Source organism: Suillus subalutaceus (assembly GCF_016647625.1).
Source record: "Suillus subalutaceus strain FC151 chromosome Unknown DFJ58scaffold_50, whole genome shotgun sequence".
Lineage (NCBI taxonomy): Eukaryota > Fungi > Basidiomycota > Agaricomycetes > Boletales > Suillaceae > Suillus > Suillus subalutaceus.
Window position 1 is genome coordinate 1 of NW_024540299.1, and position 25,178 is coordinate 25,178.

A 25,178-nucleotide genomic window follows, 5' to 3' on the forward strand; every position below is an offset into this window, starting at 1 on the left:
ATACATGTTTCTCCACCGACATCCATCAAAGTACTCTTGCTGCAGGAGGGGAGCCCCCTGGGCCTGGGTTTGACCCCAATCTACCACGTGTTGCTAATGCTAATCCCGACGATTGTAACCGCGGTGCACGTCGGTTATGAATACGTAGAGCTCGAGCTCTAGCTATGAAGGATGTTTTGCGCCCCGGAGAGGAAGAAGAGGAATGGGAGGCAGATGGAGAGGAAGTGGGGGGATCAGATGGGGGCGGAGGAAGTGGGGGAAGTGCATGAGCATGATGCTGGTGACTCAGAGCAAGCCGTCAGTGGTCCTCAAACTCAACGATGAGGTGCATGGCATCGACGTCCCTTAGACGATCCTAGGATTTCTTGCAGCGATCAGGCTACCGCAATCATTGCTGAGCTCGCAGCCGCACATTGTCTCTCTTCTATTCACGATCCACTTCGATGGCTGCAAGATATTGGGAATTTTGTGCAAGTCCCATCTGTGGACGATGAATCTTTGTTATCACTGGTGGTGAGGTGTAGAGGAATGATGGGCAAGGACATTCGTATCAATTTCATGATCATGATTAATTTCATGACACTTGTTTGTAAGTGTCAGAGGTGCGCCATCTAGAATCTTCACTTAGCTCGATTAAATGACACATTTTGAAAGCATCCGCCTCAAGACAGGCTTACACCTGAAAGGGATTTATGAGAATGAAGTCAAAGACCGCCCTTCAGAGACGAAGGTCACTTATCGCACTTTTTTGGAGTGGCATGCTACTGGTAGCAAGTTCATTGCCATCGCATGTGGTGGCTCCATATATGCTTTAGTACTCATCGCAGGCCTTGGTCTTAGAGTGTCCATCGCATCCATGGTTGGAACCACGCACTTACATCTAGCAGACATGCTACGATCACCTCCAAGGGGTAAGCGGACCTTTTGTCTTGGGCGATCAGACTACTAACCATGTATGTATAGATTCTCCTCAAAGAAAGCTGATTCTTGAACGCATTGTACCCACCATCGCACGCATGCGACTCTCCCATCCCTTCAGTATGACCTCAATGTTCTCTCGCGCTTTGATCGAGAGATTCTCCATCTCAAAGGATATCGACTGCACAGACTTCTCAGCATCTGATCGGTTTTTTGATGCCATTATCCAAAAGTGCATATGGCATATTCATATGCGATCTATTGACTAACACAGTCAAATTTTAGCGCATTCACACCACTCCGTAGAAGTGGACATGTTTGGCGCGCTTGCATTGCGCCTGTGCCAACTGATCTTCAAAGGCTGCCTTTACACACTGTCAATCACAGTGAGCTCTATGGTGTAGGTCGTCCTTATAGTCCACCATTATCCGACATCGAGGAGGACGAGATCGCGCATGTTGTCATTGACACAGCGTTGATCCATCAGCTAAGAACAAGTGCTTCAAGCCTCCTCGCGACAAGGTCCTGAACACTAGCTGGAGTGCGGCGGAGAGGTTACGAGCAGAGGCGGGTGAAAGGGTGAAAAGCCTGGAAGACTTACGCAACAAGGTGGGTGTGCAAGTTCCGATGCCAATTGTACTTATCTTGTCAACAGCTCAAACCTTTCTATCGCAATGGCTGTCAGAAATTACCTGGGCATACTTACTAATCTCAATGCAGATCATGCCAACGTTACGTATCTGGCTCTCCCACACTGCTCTTGCACACTGAAACTCTGGTCAGTCAACCACCCTAGATCTTCGAAAACAAGGATGGTCGTTTATGGCGTTTGTATCTACTGCACCTTCCCACCCAATACGCGCTTCTCTGGAAGTCAATTACTGGCTTGCACTCGGAAATGCAGACTTGCTTGGAGATATGGATACGCGCTTGCCTGGAGGTAGACCCTTTCCAGGCTATGCACCTCTCTTGGTACAATCGCCATTGTACATCGGTAAGCTAGCGCACATGGACTATCAGTATTTTGTTGTTAATATAATACTTAGGGCCTTAACGCTCCAACAGACGTTCAACCTTGGCTGCTAGAGAAGGAAGGAATGCGCACAAACCATGGTCAAGTTATTCCCTACATATCCCAGGACTTACAACAGCACAGACTCGTATACGGAACAATCTCAAAGGTGTACGGGGAGTTATTTGAGTGGGTAAGACAGTTGGTAAGTTCGGTGAAATCTGCGTAGCATCCAAGCGCTAAATTGTTTCAATGGTAGATGGAGAATTACCTACAAGAAGAGTTCGAAATGCTGATGGAGGTCGCCTCAGTTTTGCCTGGCAACGCTCTTCCCCCGTTGTTCCTTTCATTTCTCTAGTGATCAACATCAATGTTCGCACCAAAGCTCATAGAGACAGCGGTGATCGTCATCTATGTTTGGTGATACCTATTGGACACTTTGAGGGGGGGGCCTTGTGCTTGTTGGAGAATGGGCTAGTTCTGGAGTTGCGCAATGGTGACATAGCTATCTTCAGATCTAGTGAGGTAACCCATTTCAACCTAGACTACAGGGGGGGGAGGGCGTCCTTGGTTTTCCAGACTGACAAGGAGTTTGCATCATGGATTAGGAATCAAAATGGATGGGTAGACACAATACTATGCATTCTTTTGTATAACTTACACTAGAATTGCAATGCACCAGATTCTGTAGACCTTTTGTTACGTTACATGCATGGTCTCATATAAGCAGGTTACATTTTTACACGAACCACTTTTCTCACTACTACCCTATCATCACTATGCGAGTGAAAGGCAAAGGCAAAAGACCCGCCTTCCCCTACTTCCTCAGCTCCTCCTGCTAGTAATAAAGGCAAGACAAAAGCAAGCAAAATTATAACTGATGACCAGTATGACGAATTCCTGAAGTTTCAAGCTCAAAAAAAGAAGGAAGCTGAACTCAATCATCGCAAAGGTTAGTGATGCTTTTCACTAATGTAATGATATTCAAATGCTAACTAATAGAGCATTGAATTAGGTTTGAGGAAGAATGTTGACGCCATGCTAGATGAAGAAGAGAGTAATACTGAGCATGAGATTACGGAGCATAACAAGAGGAAAAAAGGTGCGTAATCAACAAGATTTTGTGTGTATGATAACATCACCCATGATATAGTGAGCAAGAAGGCAAAACCTATGGACACAGATGAAGAAGTAGAAGACGATGCCAATCCTGATGATATTTTGCCTCACTTGGACCCTAAGAAAAGAATACGCCCATAGCCAGTGAAGGTAAGTTATCATTGACATATCAGCTAGTATATTTGAACAATCATGTGTTTTAGATTCAGATCATTCGCGTCACCCAGAGGCAGATTCAGCAATAGAGACAGACGTAGCTGGAGAGCAGTCTGTGGTTAAGAAGAGAGGCAATGGTGTACGTCTGCTATACTTAATTGACTTCATAGCTAACTAATATTACATCTAGCTAATAGAAGTCAAGGATGAGTCGCAAGATGAAATGGCTGTCAGGCGTCGCAGAAGGGGGGCCAATAAAGGTGAAGTCAGACCACCTACTACCCTTGCATCTTTAAAAAAAGATGGATGCGGACCTTTGGTGGATCTTGCTCATCAACTGCTGAGAGTAAAAATTGCCCTGGAGAACGCCTTTCCTGGTCCTTCTGTAGATGTCCAGGACGCCTTTGCCTGGAACTGTATCAAGGAGGCTGGTAAAGAATCAGGCTCCCCAATGAAGGTTATGTTTGATCGCATTAGTGAAGATGATACACTCAAAGGCAGGGCATTGGCATATGTAAGTTCACTAATTTTTTATGAATACTTACTGACGCTGTTCTTAGGTATGGTCAGGTGCATCTCAGTTAAGGGGGGAGTTGGCTAGGAAGGCTAGAGAGAATGTGATTTTCATGTTGCAGCATTTACGTCCCAAGGAAATAGGTGATGTCTTTTCAGGTTATATATTTTTAAATCTAATCTCAACATTGTCTTCCTTCCTCAGCCGACATAGCTAATTGGGTTATATCTACAAGAAAGGAGCCGTTCCTTAGTGGTGAGATGGACATTAAGTACGCCATCTACTTCTTACCTTTGTATATGTATACTGACTAGACGTGTATTCAGGCCAAGACCTTCAACAAGAACCTTCCTTTCCGCACACACCTCATCAAGCAACTTCTCATGGGCCAATTTTTTCAGGGCGCTGGTGCTGAAGGATTGCTTTACAAGGAAGAATTTCAAAAGCTTCCTGATAATCTTATTGCGCTTTTGGCAGCTTCAGTAAGTTTTATTATTCAATAATATTTCATACTAACCTTAACGCATCTTCAGATAGAGTGTGCATACAAAGGCATGCTCACAGGTACACCAGTTGTAGTAGAGTTCAAGGAACCAGTGTTTCAACCAAGGTGCATATATATTTTACTTTTTTGGATATTTTTTGGTTATATTACTGAACGTCATACATAGACATCAGTACTACTTGTCTAAACTCACTGAGTATAGCCTTAAGACTCCAGGCTATATGAAGAAATTGAGAGATGATCTGTGGACTGATATTGGGTACGTGTTTTGCGGTTTTAAAATCATATGATCTTGTTACTAACACTATGATAGAGAGGCTTGTCGTTTCCAGCTTAGAGAAGAGGGAGGCGACAGTGATGAATCTGATGTTGATTTTGATGCAATGGAGGAGTATGCTAGGCCAATGTCTGGTGTAGCAAATGTTGATGATGCTGTCGTCAACTGATATACTAGATTTTGTAAAATAAATATTTGACAAATGTATCATCTGGATGACGCAATGAATTGATTGAGATATGGAGCTATATAGAAATGTCATAGGTCTGTATAACATCATATATCAAGAGGATACAGAAGATATAAGGGTCAATGTAGCCTGGTATAGATGGTTATAGTCATACAAATGATCCTATTATGATGAATATAATTTTTTAGACAGACTATATGGTGCTATACCCCACTATAACGTGCTCTACAGGCCTATATAATTGGGGACTTAGCTATGGGGCTATAGGTCCCATATGGTCTATGGGGGGCTATAGGGCACTATACTGGGCTATATAGAGTTAGCATATTTTCCTGATGAAGGACGAAGTGCTAATATTGAGTCGTCCAGGAGCCACCGAGCAGATGACTTACTCTGGAACTCGTCAAGGAGTTTAAACTCCGCTCGTCATGTTGAACGGCTATGCCAATCAATCCAGAGTTCAAACTCCGCTCCTTGTCCATCCCGCTGCTTGGTATCAGGCAGGCCTCAGCTTTGGCGCATTCTTCTCTCTTATGTCCTCATTGTTTGCCTACGGGGACTCTTTACTACCGCAATCCACTCGAACCGGTATGAATAAACAGAAGGCCAGAAAGAGCTTTGGAGAAGTTGGAGCATTGTTTGCCGGAATAGAATGTGTGACTGAAGGTGTAAGTTATCTTTCATTGTTTCCCTTGACCTAATCTCTCACCTTCTAGTAAACCCGGTTGCTGCAGGCTTTGTTGCTGGAGGTGTTCTTGTGTGAAATTCGAGACCTAAAGCTGCTCTTGGTGGCGGATTGGCATTTGTTGCATTCTCCGCAGCCATAGATTTGTTTTTACAGAGGGAACAGACAGTAAGTGTGCGCTTGTTTTACTTGTGACTCTAACAAATGCATTGCCATTCCTTTAGTGACGACTGAGTCGTCATACATATTACAAAGGCACCCCTTCGATCTGCTCTTTGATGACATATTGTGCAGCAGGAGCCATAACGGGCCCGTATGTGTGGTATATGAGGTATGTCAGCTACCTTACTCACTTCTCACACAAGTTTACCTTCACTTGGCTGACCAGCATCCAATTGACCCTCCCATCATCCAACTTCGTGTTTTCTGGCCCGAACGGGGCCCATGTGAGCGATCCAGGTACTCATAGCGTACAGGCTGGCCCTACCACACCCACAGCCTATCACCCCAACCTCAACCATGGACCTCTTCCACCTATGTTAAACGCCTCACTGCGTCATTCAAAAAGTTCCGTATCCCAAGGTGCATTGGTATTGGTTGGGCAATCTCCTGGTCATGGAGAGCACCACCCACCACAACTTCCGCCCTCACATACCAATCCGACTTCACCGACCCAATCATATGGTTATTCCCCTTCTGGAGTGCCCTGCCTGTAACCACCACACCAATCTCGCCTCCACTCTTTCCTGCTACATGCAGCCTAGCTATACTGTCGCCACCAGTCAATAATATCTTTTGTGGACAGCGCATTAAGACCGGGCGGTACGTCTACACCAAGATCTAGTGTCCCTCCCTCATTGCCTCTTCCTATTGATCCTCCTTGTTGGTTATCGTTATTGGCGCGAGATCAAGAACAAGTCTAACAGGATATCAAGAATTCCCGAAGTACCGAGCCAACTTGATCATAGGTAAGGTTATCTGGCACGCAGACTTGAAGGATGCGCCGAAACCCCAAGAACTGAGCAAATCACTGTGATCTCCGAATCTCTGGTTTCTCAAGTTCAAATTTGAGAGACGTTCCAGCTTTCACGACACGTGCAACTTGATGGATCTTCCCTCCGTACCAATGGTCTTTTCCCTCCCATTGTCCCATAGTTCCCAAACTGCGACCTTTGTTTTCAACACCTTCACATTTGTTATTCAGTGATTTCCACTGCATCCTGGATTTATCCTTCTTCTCCTACCTTGCAGCTCCACCTTGTACACACTACCTAGTATAAATGTCATACATGTTCATGTTGTTGGTAGTCATAATTTTATATCTCGTCCTTGCGCCCAGTAAATCAAATAAATGAGAATCTCAGTTGGTTCATGATTAAAATTTTAAGGACTACACTACACACCCAAGTTCTGTATGAGATACTCGTCACGGTAACCACAACAAAGAAGCCAAAAAGTACAAAGTAAAAAATGAGAGGTGATGCAGTAAGTGGGCAAGCATCCAGCACCAAAGCCATACACTTCCTCACATAGTCGAAACTAATGTCTGGCCATGTACTCTAGAATTCAGATGCACATTTTAGAAAAGTTAATCAATTAAAACACCAATGTACAAACTTACTGGATTTGCGCGTGAGAAATTGAGTAAAGCTGTTCCAAAGTCGCGAATAATTAGTCTTCCTGCTAGCGGAACTTGAACTTGTGTTGTTGCTTCTGTGTAGATTGTCACAGCTGCTCGTCATCACCAACTGCAGAAATGGTCGCAACCCGACCATCAAACAAGAAGCATCCAGGTAAGGTAGACTTACCTGCTCATAAACAAGTACAGTCAGAGTTGGGTGAAAGTGACATCAATGACGACGACGACGACAGTGATGAAGGGAAGTGTTCCCGTATGAGAAGGTCAAGGTCAAGAAAGAAGCCTGGACCGACGTCGAGAGTCACCAAACAGGCAAAGAAAGCTGCAGCAACAAAGGCTGCAGCTCAACTCGAGCTGGAGATGGCAGAGATGGATGCTCAGCAGGCTAAGCAAGTGAGTCACCCACCGACGTCAAAGGTGCTGAAGAAACCTCGAACTGCGAGCAGCAATCAGAAGTCTAAATCATTCAGAGCAAAGGACATACGTACATGATTGATTGATTGTGTTTTGACTTGGTTAACCCAGCCGACCGGAAGAGGACGTTATGCTAGTAGATCAAGATAAGCGTGATATAGACGAGACCAGAGATAACGACAACTCACCAGCAAGTCCTGAACAGCCACTCACAAAGTCCCAGAAGGTCCACAAAGATGTTGAGGCCGTAAAAAGGTGTATGTTGGAAAACAGGGGTGAAGTACTGGAAGGGGATGAGACAGGTGATACTGATCAAGATGTTGGAGTTGTTGGAGAGAAACGGCGAAAGGGCAAAGATCGCGCCCTGAGTGACAATGATGGCCAGAGGTAAGCGTCACTTTAGCGCTCAAGAACAACAACTGCTGACTCACAGTGACAACTCCAATCAACGTTGATCAACACTTATCAACATCACTCATGGACTTGATACGCACACCCTTACCGTCCAAATGCAGGCCCTCCAATCAAAAACATAAGCCTGACATCTTACATTTTTCTTCTCAACCGTCACTGAGTGGCCTTCATGAAAACTGGCGTCAGTTAGTAGCCAAAGAAGTTCTGAATTCCTCTCGCAGACCTACCGGTAGCGGTACCCCCAAATTCTTTAACAGCCAAGACAGCAGGTGCGTACCAATTTTCTTACATATTTATTGCATTGATTCACTCAATTTCTAAGGTGTAGTACCTCGCAACACTGTCCATCCTGGTGGGTTCGAGGATGAACACGAAGACCTCGAAGATGATGCGAATCAGTGCTCAACGACGAAGGCACCTGTACTCGAAGATAACGATCCGCTATTGGCTCCTTTGTCAATTGATATAATCAAGGTATTTTTCTTTCTTTTGCATTCAGTATACTAATTACAAACTTCTATATCTACTGTAGAAACCTCCTTCCAAGATACCCGACCAATCTGTCTCTGTCTCCACAACATCTCGTGCATCCCAGCAACCAGCACCCATTCCTCTGGTCACGCACAACAAGAAACCGAATGAACAGGAGAACGAGCAATATGACGGGGAACGGGACGAGCAGTGTGATGGGGAATGGGAGGAGCAATGTGATGGGGAACGGGACGAGCAATATGATGGGGAACGGGACGAGCAATATGACAGGGAATGGGATGGGCAACTGGACGAGCAAAAAGGCAGGGAGAATGAGGGCAGTTGCTATATTGCGCAACCCTACAGGCACTACATGCGAAAGGTGCATTTTTTCTCTATTCATTGGCTTTTGTTCACACTAATCACAAGTTTATTTATTCTAGTTGAAAGTAGCTGGCCACCAACTCACATGCCCTCCACCTGTAAGTCAGGGCCCACAAGCCAACTCCACCGACCCAGATTGATCGAATGGCATGGCTGCATCGAAGGCTGGCTACAGTAAGGCAAGTCTTTTTCTTCCTCTGCGACTTACGACTCCCCTAATGTGTAATCTATTAAGGACAAAGCACAGTCCAAGCTCCGTCAATCCTACAGGGACGCAGATACGAAGGGGGGCCGTAACGATGGAGCAGCCGCAAATTGGAAACAGAAAAAGTCACTTAATGCTCACTCCTTTAAAGTACGTGTTACCTATTTTTGCTCTCTGACTTGCGCTCAAGTCTATCTAGGCTGCTAAAAATGCACAACACCTCAAAGGTCGTGAACCTGACACTGACGAAGATACTGATGGCAATAATGCCGACGAGGACGACAACACCGATGCACAGTCACGTGCGCCACCTAGTCATATCAAATTTATGAAAAATGATCTTCCCCCAGGTTTGCATCGCCTTTTTGATTCCCTCGTCATTCCCATGTGGATTGAGTTCATTTCCTGCCTCGACAACATGTGGGACATATCTGACTTCGCTGAGGAGATGCAATCCATGTGGGACCATGCAATGCCAAACATCCCACACACAGTTTCTAGGGTGAATGATCCCGTATACAGGATCATAAGTGCTTGATTTTGACTTGCACACACTGACCTCGTTTTTATTGACCGTTTAGCTTATGCAATGCGCGTATGATTACCACAGTGACTTTGGAGTGCGTGCCCAAGTTGTAATAGCGAAGCACATTGACAAGGAGGGCTGGACGCCCAAAGAGATTTGTGAAGTCATCACATATGTAACTCCGAAACAGCACAAGTGTGTCAATGATAAGGGAGAAACTATCCTCGTCAATCCTCCGGTTTATCCTTACATGTGGAAAGAGTGTATCGGGGACGAGGCAGATGCAGATGTAAGTGCTATTATTGATATGGTGCCAGTTACTCACGTTGTTGACAGGCTTACTGTGGAGCTTTCGAAGATCCTTGCATCCTCGACACGTTCGTGCTGTACCTCAAGTATGTTCATAGCCTCCCAAGCACTTACCGTCGTAAAGAAATGCCCAAGGGCGGGTTGTCTATCGCTACAGTTGCTATATGTATTCTCCCTTACTTCGAGACATGAATATCTTCATGTTCATCTACAGGTCAAACGAGCATGGAACATGTGGTCAACGGGACAGTTTGTGAAACCATCTAAGTTAACACACCAACAGTTCACGGAGGGGCTCTGGAGTTTTAGCACTGATCTCATCATGGAATCTATCGACAACGCTACTCGTCGCAAACGGAAGAAAATTTTCAAGGGTGCTGCTCCGTTCATAGATGCTCATCGGAAACGTCCCACTCGGCGGGCACAGGTACAGGCCAAGGGTGTAGGTGTGAATGGTCGAGCCATGTGTATTGACGAAGACTCTCATTCGGATTCCGGCTCTGACATATCGCTGATGGTTTAATTGACTGCTACTATTCATGTTTGTAATTGTTTCAAGTAATGCATTGAGCTTTATGACTTTCTGGTTTACCTGTTGGGTTGAGGGTAATGATAATGTAAGGTACTGAGAGTCATGACTTCCTGGATGAGCTGCACATCTGTTAATTTGAAAATTGGATGGTCTGAGTATTTGATAGTGCTGATGTGGCTGAGTACCTGAGCATACAATAGTCTTGACATAATGACTCGCTGACACCTTTGAATATTTGATAGAGCGGATTGGCTGTGTGCCTGAGTTACAGATAGTTTTGATGTAATGCCTTACTGAGATTTGTGGCATCCTAGTAGGCCTGTGCATCTGTTAGCCTGAAAATTGGACAATCTGAATGACTTATGTATCTGATAGGCTGTGCACTGGAGCATATGACAGTCTATCCATATGACTAGCTGACCATAAGGTGATCTGATCATCTGAAACACACAAGTATTTGATAGGGTGGAAGTGACTGAGTGCCTGACTGTATGACAGTCTGCACATAATGATGTACTGATGCTCTGCACATCTGACTGGCTGAAGGCCCCGAGTGTTTGTCCATTCCACCATTTGATTTTTGTGATAAGCATGATGGTGCTGAGGAATTGCATGTCTGAGGTCTCTGCTATACCTAACATCTGATAGACCTAGACATGTCTGATTTCAGATGAGACCTGTCTGATTTCAGACAAAATCTGAATGACTGATATGTATGATTTGACTGGTGGGTCTGCTATCAGACAATGCAGGCAAATCAGGGAAAATCCAGGGTTGCTGATGTAATGGTACTGGCGCCTCTATGTAAAACAGATGATAACATAGACCGAAAAAGGACTTAGCGATATTTTAACGAGTTGTAGTACTGTGATATCTTAGCTTCCGAGTCTACTGTGGCAACATGGGTTGTAACCTGAAGACATTCAAAAGCACAGAGTTCATCGACGACTCTGATAGCTCGGATGACGATGGCAGCATCCTTGACATCTTGTCGACATCTTCCGATTCTGATAGCTCAGGGTCATTGACAGCATTTGTATCCGATGCAAGCATTTTCAATTTCGATACTCAAGACAGTATAGATCGTGAACTAGATGCCATGGCTGCTCTGCCTCCAGCTGTAGAGCCTATTCCAGTTGCAGAGCCTCTTCAAGCACCTAAAGTCAAGTCAAAAAAGAAATGTTGCACATATATTCTGTTTGTGGCGACTCCCCCTCCCAATGAGCCAGAGGTTTTACCTGCTCAAGTGGCTCCACTGTGTATCAAGGCAACATACAGCATCACAATTCTGCTGCACAGTGAGCTCAAGAAACATGACATCAAGAAATGTGTCGGCACAGCAACCATTCTCAGCCTTTATCTTGACGAGCCTTTTGACACATTCAAAGCACAAGTTCTTCGAAAGATCGAAAAGAGACCAATCCAACCATCTTGTCCTTCGAAAACTACAAGACTTTCTTTACCATCATTCACATCGCTCCGCAGCCAACCTCACTCACAGATGAAGATGATTATCAAGAGCTCATCAAACATCTGCAGCGAATGAGCACACCTGCTGCCACTATTTATATCCAAGAGCTTTCAGCCATGAAAAAGGTGCTAACTGCGTGTGATTTCTTTATGAGCTAATTTGAGTCTGATAGCGCAAGGACCGGCCATCAGACAAGGAGAACAATAGAGAAACAAATGAGGATAACAATCATAGCAGCTCAGAATCGAGTGATGACGGTAAGAAGAGGAGCAAGAAGAAGAAGAAAACAAAGGTAACACATCATTCTATACTATCTCAATGTTGGTTGACGAAAAGTTTAGGCACCAAAGGCTGCTGACATAGACGAAGAGATGAAACCAATCAACAAGAACATCAAGGCATTATCGGATCGGTGGGTTTGCCACAAAAATCCAGGCTGCTTGAGCGACTACTGCTACCTAAACCCTGGTGACAATGGATCTCATGTCCGTCTGACATTTCCCCTTCTCGAATGCTGGGCAGCTGCAATGGTTGGTATTCGTTTTTGAATGTTTTATTGACCGTTTCACTTTGAACACTGCACAGGAAAAAGGGCCAGAGTATGCCACTCTTGAGATGCCTCTTAACCATTCTTCCTTCAGCATGATTTCTTCCGACTCTCTTGGGCGGCCCTCACTTCTTTCCGTCCGCCACCAACAGCTCGACGAACAATCCAAGAAAGCCACTCAGGCTGAGGCTGTACCTGTCGCACCTGCACCAGCACAAGCTATGCCTGTTATCAACATCAATTTTCCTCCTGAAATGTTCCAAGCTATACGTGCAGCATCTGGCTCACAACCTGTCCATCATGCACCAGCTTCTGCCTTGCTTCCACCTGCTGTATTACCACCTGCTGTTCCAGCCTCTCTCGGCTCTTTGCTCTCATCGACACAACTTGCTTCCCTTGGACCGAGAATGAACCTAATGGACTTTTGCTCTGCTTATGAACTTTCACAAATTCTTCAGTCAAAACTTTCCGATCATGGTTTCACGTCATCACATGCCCTTTGTTATGTCACTGTCGATGATTTGCAAAAGGTGGGCTTGCTTTGTGGAGAGCTTGCTGAGCTCAAGGATGCAGTTGCCCGTTGGTGTGGTGAATAGTTGTTACACGTTACATTTTTTTACCATTACTTTTGCTCTGCATGTTCTGTTGTCTCTCACTACTCTCACTCTGCATGTTCTGTTGTTTCTTGCTACTGTTACTTCATACACTGCTCTCAATTATTGATAATGTTTGTATTCTAGAAGTACCCTGAATGACGAATGTATCCCTGTGCATCCTCCACCGTAATGATCTCCAGGGCCTCTCGTAGGTCATACATAATCCCATCATTGTCTGCTGCTGCAGAAAACAGGTCATAGTTACGACGAATCCATGCCTTGAACTTTGAAAAGGCTTCCTCGATCGGGTTGAGGTCAGGGGAGTAGGGAGGTAAAAATACGATTCGTACACCTGCTCTGAGTCAGCATCACTGAGTACATAGATACCATGTAACAGGCATTATCCATGATCCACACACTGTTCTTGCCAGGATAAGCCTCACAGTTGGGCAGCTATCAATGAACATGAATTGACGAAAAAAGTCAAGTGTGATGAGTCCTGACTCACAACAGAATGTTCGAGGAAGTGAAGGTACCCATTGCGATGCAAAGATCCTTCAAGAACATGTCCTGCAATGATTCCATCTATAGTCAAAGCAGCAACAACTGTGAAGTGTCGTCCACGAACAAATGCACCCTTCATGCTTGCATATCGGCTCCTCTTTGCTCGTCCATACCTCTGAATTTGTGTGCGTTCATCTTTCGATGTCTCATCAATGAACAACAGTTGATCTGGTGTATACTGCACCACCCGTCGCTTGAAGTCTGCACAAACATCTTCGTTGCGCTCCTTAGCAATCTTGTGGAGTTTTTTGAGTGAGATGCCAGCCCGTGCAAGCTCTCGGTGAATTGTGGAATAATGGACGGCGATTGTAGTGATTGTGTCGCATAAGTGTTGTCAGCTCATCAAGAAACCAATCAGGATGGTGATGGATAAGTTCTAGAAGGTAATGGAGGTCTTCGAGATTGAAAATGCGTGGACAACCAGTGTATTGGCTCCTTGGCTTGACAATGTTACCAGTGTCGTTGTGGCAGCCCATACTGTCATATTGATATATCCAAACTGGCTTATTAGCCAAAAACCCTGATACATCATCCAGTTTAGCTATCCACTGTAACACTATCTAGGTTGATGTATCCTTGGGTGGATCCCAGCAGTGGCTTCTGTATACATCATTCCCAGCATATTTTCGCATTTTTGGCCACCTACTGTGGGAATTTCCCCACAACACCAAAACATCGCCCATTTTGGGAATCTCCACAATATCAATTATTCCCACACCCTCCCCACCTTACTGCAGCTTCACCACTACACCAAAATAGGTCCCCCCTTGTATCTAAGTAGTAGTTTGGTATATACATGTATAATATACTATAATAGACCGCTTTTTTTGTTTATTTGTATGCTGCTCCTCCTCCAGGACCCTTTTAAAATGAAGTAGGACACAGAACACTTTCGCATTTTTGCCCCTTTGATGTGTAAGTGTCTCAGGCCATTCAGAACATGTTTATGAGTATATATGAAGAGAATCACATCTTTATTTGACCCCCTTTAGCGTTCTACATCAATAGATATAACATATATACAGAAAAACACAAAATATGTTGCCATTTGTTTATTTCTAGGTGGATGTACTTGAAAAATCATTCCCAGTACCTATTCAATAGTAGGAACAATGTGTGGGGAGCTCATCACCACAGGACAAGAGATTGTTGTGTAATGTATCCCCCTCCCCTGGTGGTTTACCCCCTGTGAAATTTTTTCCTGTAGGACTGGACCTCAAGAAGTGTAGGGTGTTTATTCATATTCATATTTAGAGTATATCTATTACCTAGCTACTCCAGAACATCCACAGGGTCCTTCCACAGGAACATAAATATAATATATCGCAATTTTGACATTTTTGATGTTTTTCATTCCCTTACTCTTGCAAAATGATCCAAGCTGGTCATATATCATCATTTGGGTACAGATATATGCTTTGTATCCCCAGGATCAGCTCATAATAGGCCGGAGATTTCAGATCATGTGTATGCTTACTATTTCTACTGATTAGGGGCCCATACCTTTAAAACATCAGAATTTAATGATCAGACATCTGTAGTACATCTCACATACATTCAGCATCATAGGACTAAAGTTATAGAAAGATCTACCCAGGATTGAGGACTGGGGAAGTAAATAGATAAGAAATTGAGTGTGGGAAACTTCAAATGCTCAACACATCGAAAGTGGTCAGTTAAGAAGTTGTAGGACTTTTATGCTGCATCAACTGACTTCACCACCACATCCCTTCCACATCCCTTCCACTCTCAGGGCAAAGTGTAGTATAGGTTCCTTGTGTAGTCTAATATGTATTCTATCAAAATTTAATGAAATATTTGACCTATATCATATACAAATGTGAATTCTGTGTGATGTGTCAATTGTCACTTTTCACACATATGTTCTTTTGCATTCATTTCACTTAATACTTGATGGATCTTTCTGAAATTTGAGATCTGTGATACTGAATATATATGACATGCACTCCAAGTGTCTGATCATTAAATTTCGATACCCTAAAGGTATGGGCCCCTAATCAGTAGAAATAGTAAGTATATAGATTATCTGAAATCTCCGGCCTATTATGAGCTGATCCTGGGGATACAAAGCATATATCTGTGCCCAAATGATGATATATGACCAGCTTGGATTATTTGTGCAAGAGTAAGGGAATGAAAAATATCAAAAATGTCAAAATTGCAATATATTATATTTATGTTCCTGTGGAAGGACCCTGTGGATATTCTGGAGTAGCTAGGTAATAGATATACTCTAAATATGCATAGGAATGGACCCCATGCAATACTTGAGATCCGGTCCTACAGGAAAAAATTTCACAGGAGGTAAACCATCCGGAGAGGGGGGATGTACTACACAGCAGGGTCTTATCCTATGGTCCTGAGCTCCTGACACATTTTTAATACTGTTGGATAGATGCCGGGAATCATGTTTCAAAGGCTCTGTACCTAGAAATTAATACATGAGAACATATTTTGTATTTTTCTGTATATATGCCATATCTATTGATGTAGGGCGCTTCAGGGGGTCAAATAAAGATTGGAATCTCTTCATATATATTCTTAAACATGGTCTGAAGATCCTAGAACACTTCTCTATTAAAGGGGCAAAAGTGCGAAAGTGTTCTATACCCTAACCTATTTTAAATGGCCCCTGGAGGAGGAGGAGACATACAAATAAACAAAAAAAGCGGTCTATTATAGTATATTATACATGTATATACCAAACTACTACTTAGATACAAGGGGGGACCTATTTTGGTGTAGTGGTGAAGCTGCAGTAAGGTGGGGAGGGTGTGGGAATAATTGATATTGTGGAGATTCCCAAAATGGGCGATGTTTTTGGTGTTGTGGGGAAATTCCCACAGTAGGTGGCCCAAAATGCGAAAATATGCTGGGAATGATGTACAGTACACTTTCTCATAATGTATAGCGACGGGAGCTGCCTTTTCGCTATACAATATGAGAGATATACACTACCAAATAATTCCCACGGCAGAGGGGTCAACCAAGATTGGGGGTGTCAATGCGCGCTACTTGCGCATGGTCCAGAAATCAATACATTCAGCGAGTACATCGAAACGGTATGTTACTTAGAATTCCATAATTGATCCAATGTAGCCTGCTTTGCATTCTGCAATTCCTCGTGCCGTAGTGTTGCTCGGAATGCACGAAATTTGTGAATAAGATCAAGTGAAGAATCAGCGCCAGCTCGCGCAATACACGCAACTTCGAGCTTTTCACACAGTGGAATCAATTCAGCAACACAGACCTTGGGTTGATCATCCTCGTCTTCATCATCTGATTCTACTTCAACCAGCTCCCCGCTCCTAATTCCTTGCCGGCGCCAAATTTCTGCAACAATTGCATTATCATCTTCATAAACAGTTACTTCCCCAATGTTCTTCTCTTCTTGAGGGTTGAGAATCTCGTCAACAGACAGTGGCGTGCCAATGATCCATCTTCGTGTTGTAAGCTCCTCTATGGACTTCATCAATCCATGTTCAAGAGTTTGGAGCTGAGGTGACTTGGTGAGAGGTGGAATTTTGATAGTGAGCCCAGTTTGTCGACATGCAACTGATGCAAGTTTCTCAACAGTCTCGGCCGCTTTGATGTTGTCACCCTCTGCGTCCATAACAGCTTTGAGGGCATCCACCCAGTCCCCCTCAACATAATTATTGCCAAGGTGTTCTTTCAGGCAAGCTTCGGCCTGAGGCAAGGTCATGTCATCAGTATCTGCAAACTGGCAGATGATGCTCCATGCACCCGGGTCTGCATGGGGAGGGTGAGACGAAGGTGCCGGAGAGTTGGCTTGGATTCCTGCGTGATTCCAGCAATGCTGAATGGTGGATGACTCGACAGCATCCCAGGCCTCTTGCGCCATGACCATGGCTTCTCGAAGGTTTATTTTATAGATATCACGATTACCAGCTTCATCAAGTTCAATAGCATGGAGACAGAATGCTCGACGGTAGTGAGCCTTGAAGCAATGAATGACTCCGGCATCGAGAGGTTGAACAAATGAAGTTAAATTTGGCTCAAAAAATTCAAGCTGGATGTGAAGCGGTTTGTATGTGATTTTGTGCCCAGAGAAATTGTCGATAAGAAGGCAGATGTGACGTTGTCAGATCCCCATCTTGATGTCGAGTGCCTTAATCCACCTTGTTTTATTGCGTAAATTTTATGTGATGCAACCTGATCTAGAGCGCTTACTCATTGAACAATTCACTTGTCATCCATGCTTTCTTGTTGTTTCGATAGTAAAACCCGGCACTCTGTGGTGACTTGCCACCAAAGCATCGGGGCTTTTGGGAGTAACCAATGAAGAAAAGTGGAAGCTTCTCGCTTCCATCTGCATTTGTAGCAAAACCAAGGGTCACCCTAAATTTCTCTTTTTTCTTCCCACTCATTTGATGTGTAGCAAGGCCACGATCAGGAGGTGCCCTAATTCATTTTAGTTCCTCTTTGAACTGAACACTGACGAGTGACTTACATTGCAAACAGACTTGATTCATCAAAGTTCCAGCGGTCTCGCACTGGGAAAGTTGATAGGAGACATCCCACTCGCAACCGTTTGTGTTTCACTGCTTCTATATCCACTGATCCGGCCTCACCATGACACCGGTATTCTTTGATATTGTATGCTTTGCAGAAAGGGGCTATCCAGCCATCACCAATTAGCTGTTCTGTTTCTGGAACGCCAAACTTCTCTTCGAGCTTCCACCGCTTCTCCTGGAGCATTGCTCCAGTGTAACTCTCACCCTTCTGCTCCATGCTTGTGGTCCATTCCACAAGTGCTTCTTCAACATCAGGGCGGGGGTAACGACACGCGGCTGTTTACTCAAGAGAGCGCCGGGGTATGACTCAATATGTTGCTCAAGGTGCATGCGGTCCTTTAATTTTCATGATAGGGTTGCCTGGGTGAACTCAAGCACCCCCTCTTTTCGTGTCTTGAAATGCTGAACAATATGATCCTGGGGTAAGTCTGGATGTTCATTGATGTATGCAAACACCATCAGCCAGTCATTCAAGGTAAGATTCTTGCGCCTGCTAGTATCGGAATGCTTTGTAGATGTTGCAGGACCATCTTTCTGGTGAGGTGTCTTTGGTTTCCACTTGTATGGGGCAGGTTTTGGACGTGACTGGCATTTCTTAGGGCTGCGCACCATTGGGACTAGATTGACTATAAAATTTTCCATCTTACTGCATTGTTATGCATCAGTTTTCGGCAACTCCGCAGTAGTCCTACTCGGTACAAACCATATCTCATAGTGTATATCGGACCTCCGAAGGCTATACATTATACATTATACAATTTTTCGGGCATCTACCCGCATACCATGATGGGAGCTGCCAAAACTCGATACAAGATGAGATTTATACATTACTAATGTATGCATTATGAAAAAGTGTACTGTATACAGAAGCCACTGCTGGGATCCACCCAAGGATACATCTAGGGAACTGCATGGGTATACCCCCGGGTATCAGAGGCCTTACCCACACCCGTACCCGGCGAAAACCCGTACCCGCTCTGATGGGTGCGGGTTTTTGGCGGGTACGACGAGCTCATACCCTTACCCGCACCCGTGCAGGGTTTACCCACGGGTAATACATATAAATATTAAGTTAGCAATTATAAAAATATGAAAAAACGATTGTGAAAAAGGACAAACTCGCCGACACGCTGCAGACGGCGGGCAATGACTTCGATCAGCATGACTCGAGCTCGAAGGAGGATTGACACACTCACCTCCTGCGAACAGCGGGAAACGACTTCAATCAGCATGGCTCAAGCTCGAAGGAGAATCGACACACTCACCTCCTGCAAACAGCAGGAAACGACTTTGATCAACATGGCTCGAGCTCGAAGGAGGATTGACACACCCATGCTACAAACAGCAGGAAATGACTTCGATCAGCATGGCTCGAGCTCGGAGGATCAACGCATCACTTCCCGCGAACGGTGGACTTCAATCAGCGTGGCTCGAGCTCGAAGGAGGATCAACACATTCACCTCCTGCAAACAGCAGACTTCGATCAGCGTGGCTCGAGCTCAAAGGAGGACTGACACACTCACAGGTGTTGTGTTGAAGAAGATGGAGGGGCATAGCAGCAGGGTGTGGATGAGTGCAGAGGATGGAGAATGAGGTTGAGGTTGGATAGCGGCGCTGTGCGCAGACAAGTGCCTGATATTGAAAAAAGGGTGTAAATACTTGTAAGTAATGTACTGTACATACATACATAGATTTTGAAAACATACCTTTAAGTTTTGAGAGCAGCATTACCTAGAGTCAGCAACAATAAGATCTAATAGTACGAGTATAAAGAGGAAGCGTTAGTGATACTTTGAACAACTGAATGCCAAACAATTACCACATTAGGAAGGCACGGGTATGCCAGGGGTACAGGTTAGCCCGCAGGTTTTTGATCCCCGACCCCCACCCGTACCCCAGTGGTACCCGTACCCGTGACCCGCACGGGTTACCTGTACCCGTGCATATGCCTAGATACATCAACCTAGATAGTGTTACAGTGGATAGCTAAACTGAATGATGTATCAGGGTTTTTGGCTAATAAGCCAGTTTGGATATATCCTTCCCCCACTAACAGGTGGTTGTGGAGCTTCTTGATGGCATTCTATAGAATGTCATGCGGGAGAAGCCAACACAGTCGAGGATCTCGCTGAGTCTAAGAATCCCTTGTTCATGCAGGCGAATAGCTGCAAACTTCAAATCAGCTGAAATCTTTCTGTTGCCCATGATATTGATGGTTGTGGTATGCAGGTCTTGTAAAAATATCGCTAAGTCCTTTTTCAGTCTATGTTATCATTTGTTTTACATCGAGGTGCCAGTACCATTACATATGCAAACGGCTGTAACTTTGAATACCACTATTGGTGTCATTGTTAGGAATGTCGTACACCACGATGACCGTGCAGCGCCTAGATCTAGTAGAGCAGAACTCCTACACTAGCCGTGGGAACGGTTGGACGGTGAAGGTCCGACGGCATTCGTATCGCCGGCCGATAGCCCGATATCATTTTCAAATTATGCACCTCTCTTCTTTACTTCCGACCTAGTTCAACGACAAACTTCATGGTCCGGTTGATATCCACCAGGGTCCAACGTCGAGATTGCTGTCTCCTCATCATTTAACCACATCACTGTAGCCTGCGTGTAAATTGAAGACTTCTCGTTGTCTTTGATTTGCCGAGAACCTCGTAAACCCTGACTTCGATGCTGGTCGCCCTCACTGCTCAGTGCTCAGTAACATGATACATCCACGGGTTTCGCGCTTTCATGACATTCCATCAGATATGTTCCAGTACTATATTTAAGCAATTCACCCGCCTATTTTCATGCAAGAAACGTGTCACGAGCCACGATATATATTCAACAGAACCGGGAGCTCATAGAAAACACTTCGATTCTTCAAGACGTCATCACCGCTCTGCGTCACAGAATCCGACCCGTACAATTCGATAGTTGACCTTATCTCCAATCATGAACGACAAAAACATTTTAGCCTCCGCAGCTGCATCCTGATCCCCAAAAGTCAATCCTGAGGTCGTCAACAGATATATATATGCCAATATGGGCTCCCATTTGTCAGGATCGAAGTTGGAAGCCGCCCAAGTATTCAAATCTCGTCCTTCGACAACAATAATCGATACCTACGCAGTACTATGTCTTTTCTTCCATCTGACCAGGAGAAACATCAGCAGGTGAGCACAGTGCTCACAGACAAAGGTGTCATCGACCTCCCAAAGTTCAAGCCTGTCACACGTTTGGACGACATCTCATATTCCCGCGTTGGAGATGCATACAGGATCACCTACGAGCCGAATACTACGTACATGTCATACCTGTGCCAATCGTGACAACATAGCCTAGGATCTATCCGAGTCGTCGAGCTACACGTCGGCCGAAAGTAATTCGAACTTGACAACAGTTATTGACAAGGGATTAATATCAAAGGCACAGACGGCAGTACTTACTACTAGTACCAGGAAATGATGAGAATGGCACATCTAATCTCTGTCCTTGTATGTAGCAATGCAAATTGCGATTTGAGTTTGTGAAATCTGCATGGCGGGTACATACGGACACAAGTACAGCAATCTCGTACATCTTGTTAGTAATGGGAAGTTAACTTTTTTGCGTTCGACAAAGCCCTCCTCCCATTGAAGTAGGAGTCAAGGGTGAGACACCATAAGTAAATGATCGGGTACATACATATGTAAAGAAGGAAACATCGAGAATAAAAACTACTGAGATCTATCTCCTCTAAAACAAATGAGCAAACATAGCTACAATATCTCGAGTGTCCTGACGTCCATCATACCATGAACAGATTTCACGTCTTTGACTTGTGTAATGATATCATGATCTGATGCGATTCTCTTGTATTCTCCGCCGCGTTGCTGCGCAAGCAGGAATGCGCTGAACGGCTGTCCAAGGCGGACAATCAATCTCATTGCGGCACACTTGCTCAATTCCGAATCAACCGGGCCCTCTCCTGAGCACAATTCCTCATCGTCATCGTCGGCTTCATCGTCATTGTAAACCACGCTCTCTTCATCCATGCTCTCTGTATCATCTGCGTAGTCAGGCAGCTCGAACAGACGACGATCCCAGGGACGGACGAGTAAGAATGACTGTCGAGTGGGTCTGCCTCGTGAGAACTGAAGCAACCTGTCCTCCGTGGTGATCTTCAGATCGTGAAGCCCGTCTGCTTTGACTTCATACGTGAAGTAGGTTTCCTTGTGTTCAGTGGATCTCCGTCTAATTTGTGTGACAGGGAATGCTATGCATGGCAAATGCAGCCGGCGGTGAGCAAAACGTGGAGCGCTCAAGCGGTCGAGCGAGTTGTACAATTTCAAAGCTAACTCGACAACAACAGCATCTTGCAGCGACGAGACCGATCTCTGCATATCATCTTCAGATATAGATGGCAAAGCGTACGACGGGGTTTCGTATGAATTGATGTCGGCAGGCAGACAGCTGTTGAATTCGGATGATTGCCCTACCCAGTCCAGGGCACTGATATCACCCGACTGAGCTACGACCTCCTGCAAGAGCCGCCCGAGCGCGCTTTGCTTCTTCTCACCATACATGACAGGGAGCTGAACACCAAGGATGCCAAATAATGAGTACGCGATATCTTCCTCTACCGTGGTGACACGCGTGGACGCCCATTGCAGTTTCTCGCGGGCGTTTATCATTCCAGGACGGAAGGCGACAAGGGTTTGTGCATCTATCCCCGTTGCATCTTCCAACTCCTGCATGATCGCGACAGACTGCTTGTGGTTGGGAGAGTGGTCGTCGAGATACGGGGTCCAGTCGCTTTGGTAGAAGCGGATGACTTTCGGGGCCAGGAATTCCGGTACGGTCCATCCTCGCGTGTTCCATGCGCTCCCTGACAGTGAGCCCGGCTTCGACGAAGGCAGAACATCCGACAGGTAGACCATCGTGAGCGCTGAGGTGCGATACCAGACGAACATGGAATTGAGCGATTTCTGGAGTTCAACGTTGTTAGCCTGGTCGATGCAACATGAATCAATCCACCCCCAGCGATACCCCGCAGCACGAGCAGTTTTGCAGAAAGACTGCAACTTTGTGATACCGCCAACTGGATTCAAATCATCAACAACCTTGTCCTGGATGTCGTGCAGCAGTGGTTCCTTTCCTTCCCACCGATGCGATAGCGTGACGCAACGGAAGTACGTCGCCACGACATCTTTGATGCGTTCCTCTCGGAAATCGATGTGCATCAATGTTGATGACAAAAGTTCCTTGTACTCTGTGCTCGTTTTGAAGGCATCGATCTGTACCTCTCGATTGCATAAGCGCCCAGTAAAGGTATTGAGTAGACGATGCGGGGCGTCGTCGAGTTGAGCCTTGATGGTCTCTAGAATAGCTCTTTCTGCTTTGAATGGATTAGCATACTGTTGGCGCAGCTCTGGAGAACGACTCAGAAATGTTTGAGGATGTGGTTATTTAGGGGCGTACTTTGTGTTTGTGTGTCAGGAGCAATTTCCAAGTTCGAGAGCATGGTTTGGAATGCGTCAATCGCTTCATCATAACGATGTGCGCCATGAAGTGCTGCATGCTTTAACTGATATCCAATGTGAGACGAAGGGGAAAGTTTGATGACCTGCATATCACGAAAATGAGCGTCGAATACAACACGGTAGCTGTCGTCGTACCTTTTCCGCGTCGAGGAGTGCATCGTCCCATAGCATTCTTCCCGACCTCGCCTTACTGCGGTTCGCAAATATGGTATCGGTTGCAACATCAAGGTCGATCGCCGCAGAGTAAAGCTCGATAGCACTGTCGTAATTACCTGCAGCGAGGGCGTCGTCTCCGCCCGCAGCACAGAGTACGCTGAAATCTTGCTTGAAAGCTAAGTGAAACGGTGTTGAGAATTATGCCCAGTTGAAATCATGAAGACTTGCCAGTGGACCAATCAAGGTAGAGTGCTTTTGCAGCCTCATCAGCCGTATCCGACATGTATCGGTATGCTTCGATGGCTTCTGGAAGTCTACCTGCCCGACGGAGCTCGTCGCACCGATTCTGGTGTGCAGTTCGCCACAAGGACTTGAGATCCCACCCGAATAACTAGAAAAGCACAGCGGGGAGTGAAAATTTGATTTCTATTTGCACTGCAATCAACCTACCACCACGAAGACATCATATTCAGAATGGATGGCCGACATAGACGAGAAACCAATAGCGTTGACAGCAGCAGTGAAGTGGCTAGCAGCTTCGTTGTGACGTGCGTCGTCTGATGCATTCATCCCCATTTGGACGTGTAAATAAGCCTGAAGTGCGAGGTTCGCAAGATCAGCATCGACGAGGAACCTGGACTTGACTGTGTCAGGAGCACTCACTTCCACGATACCACATACAAGAGAATTCGGATTTGGACGAGTGGTAGCTAGCTCTTGGACGCGCAGAATTGCGTCGTCATGTTGATCTGCATTGAAAAGGGCGATGGCCTGACAGCTGGGGTGTAAGTAGCAACTACATGAGACACAATCGACGTACCTTAATCAAGAGTAGAAGACGAGTTTTATTCAAGTCTGCGTCCACGTACATGAACGCGAGATCAAATGCTTTCATCGCATCCTGAAACTGTCGTTTTCCACAGTGGGCGATGCCCTTGGAGATACAGCCCATCAAGGATGGTTGAATGCTGATGCTCTATACCACCATACAAATTAATCTGTATTAAAAAGGTCGCGATGGAACGGTGCATCTCACTTTGAGCGCGTCATCAAGTGCGCAGTCCCAGTCTGAATTTCTTGCCTTCACAAATGAGCGATTCACATAAGAGTTGTAGTTGTTGCTATCAGCGTTGATCCCTTGGGTGAGCAGCATGTCAGCAGTGGTCAAATCCCCGCATATGCATGCATCGCGGGCCGTCGTGTTGATGGTGAGAATCTGCATGATGCATGGTCAGATTTCATGGTAGGAGTGAAGGCTAGAAACATGCCTCGCAATCAGACTGTTGAGCCTTGGCATCAAGATTGAAGATCAATATGCAAGAAGACGGGCAAAGAATGGGAACTCACATTATTTGTCACTTGTTCCTTCAGGGTGTCTTCCCGCAACGCATCCTTGGAGAAAATGAGATGAAGGGATGGAAAATGAACATAAACTTACATCTGATGCCTTCAAGTTGTCCTTGAGAAATTCCTCCAGCAAAGGTACTGCCCACTCTGAC

The 25,178-nt window shown here is 45.2% G+C and overlaps 7 protein-coding genes across 7 annotated transcripts; 5 read left to right on the top strand and 2 right to left on the bottom strand.

Annotated features, from left to right (window-relative positions):
• Positions 1 to 164: 164 nt before the first annotated feature.
• On the top strand, positions 165 to 4,670 carry DFJ58DRAFT_727663 (uncharacterized protein; the record flags this gene model as incomplete). Its single annotated transcript, XM_041385509.1, has 22 exons — positions 165 to 252; positions 303 to 325; positions 379 to 602; positions 655 to 911; positions 964 to 1,150; positions 1,204 to 1,378; positions 1,411 to 1,527; positions 1,574 to 1,598; positions 1,639 to 1,649; positions 1,702 to 1,912; positions 1,984 to 2,123; positions 2,723 to 2,882; positions 2,946 to 3,032; positions 3,084 to 3,121; positions 3,178 to 3,199; positions 3,253 to 3,344; positions 3,396 to 3,719; positions 3,766 to 3,822; positions 4,046 to 4,201; positions 4,253 to 4,329; positions 4,391 to 4,483; positions 4,538 to 4,670. The coding sequence occupies 22 exons, from the start codon at positions 165 to 167 to the stop codon at positions 4,668 to 4,670; spliced, it is 2,697 nt and encodes an 898-aa protein (XP_041244108.1).
• Positions 4,671 to 5,119: 449 nt separating this feature from the next.
• Positions 5,120 to 5,518, top strand: DFJ58DRAFT_882038 (uncharacterized protein; the record flags this gene model as incomplete). Its single annotated transcript, XM_041394565.1, has 2 exons — positions 5,120 to 5,359; positions 5,426 to 5,518. 2 exons carry the CDS (start codon positions 5,120 to 5,122, stop codon positions 5,516 to 5,518), a joined length of 333 nt encoding a protein of 110 aa, XP_041244109.1.
• A 1,465-nt stretch (positions 5,519 to 6,983) lies between these two features.
• Positions 6,984 to 9,995, top strand: DFJ58DRAFT_841226 (uncharacterized protein; the record flags this gene model as incomplete). Its single annotated transcript, XM_041392686.1, has 15 exons — positions 6,984 to 7,020; positions 7,098 to 7,169; positions 7,200 to 7,408; positions 7,554 to 7,816; positions 7,945 to 8,024; positions 8,065 to 8,112; positions 8,166 to 8,317; positions 8,376 to 8,696; positions 8,758 to 8,796; positions 8,934 to 9,053; positions 9,103 to 9,205; positions 9,254 to 9,405; positions 9,485 to 9,718; positions 9,766 to 9,824; positions 9,953 to 9,995. The coding sequence occupies 15 exons, from the start codon at positions 6,984 to 6,986 to the stop codon at positions 9,993 to 9,995; spliced, it is 1,932 nt and encodes a 643-aa protein (XP_041244110.1).
• A 1,176-nt stretch (positions 9,996 to 11,171) lies between these two features.
• DFJ58DRAFT_841227 (uncharacterized protein) lies at positions 11,172 to 12,884 on the top strand (the record flags this gene model as incomplete). The annotated part of the gene is made up of 5 exons (XM_041392687.1): positions 11,172 to 11,568; positions 11,676 to 11,866; positions 11,914 to 12,033; positions 12,083 to 12,226; positions 12,327 to 12,884. 5 exons carry the CDS (start codon positions 11,172 to 11,174, stop codon positions 12,882 to 12,884), a joined length of 1,410 nt encoding a protein of 469 aa, XP_041244111.1.
• Positions 12,885 to 13,323: 439 nt separating this feature from the next.
• On the bottom strand, positions 13,324 to 13,602 carry DFJ58DRAFT_660137 (uncharacterized protein; the record flags this gene model as incomplete). The annotated part of the gene is made up of 1 exon (XM_041382132.1): positions 13,324 to 13,602. A coding segment is annotated over one exon (279 nt), but the record flags the coding sequence as incomplete, so codon positions are not given.
• Positions 13,603 to 16,536: 2,934 nt separating this feature from the next.
• Positions 16,537 to 17,337, bottom strand: DFJ58DRAFT_841228 (uncharacterized protein; the record flags this gene model as incomplete). Its single annotated transcript, XM_041392688.1, has 1 exon — positions 16,537 to 17,337. The coding sequence occupies one exon, from the start codon at positions 17,335 to 17,337 to the stop codon at positions 16,537 to 16,539; it is 801 nt and encodes a 266-aa protein (XP_041244113.1).
• Positions 17,338 to 20,940: 3,603 nt separating this feature from the next.
• Positions 20,941 to 21,364, top strand: DFJ58DRAFT_786758 (uncharacterized protein). Its single transcript, XM_041390092.1, has one exon. The coding sequence runs from the start codon at positions 21,136 to 21,138 to the stop codon at positions 21,328 to 21,330; it is 195 nt and encodes a 64-aa protein (XP_041244114.1). The 5' UTR covers positions 20,941 to 21,135; the 3' UTR covers positions 21,331 to 21,364.
• Positions 21,365 to 25,178: the final 3,814 nt, after the last annotated feature.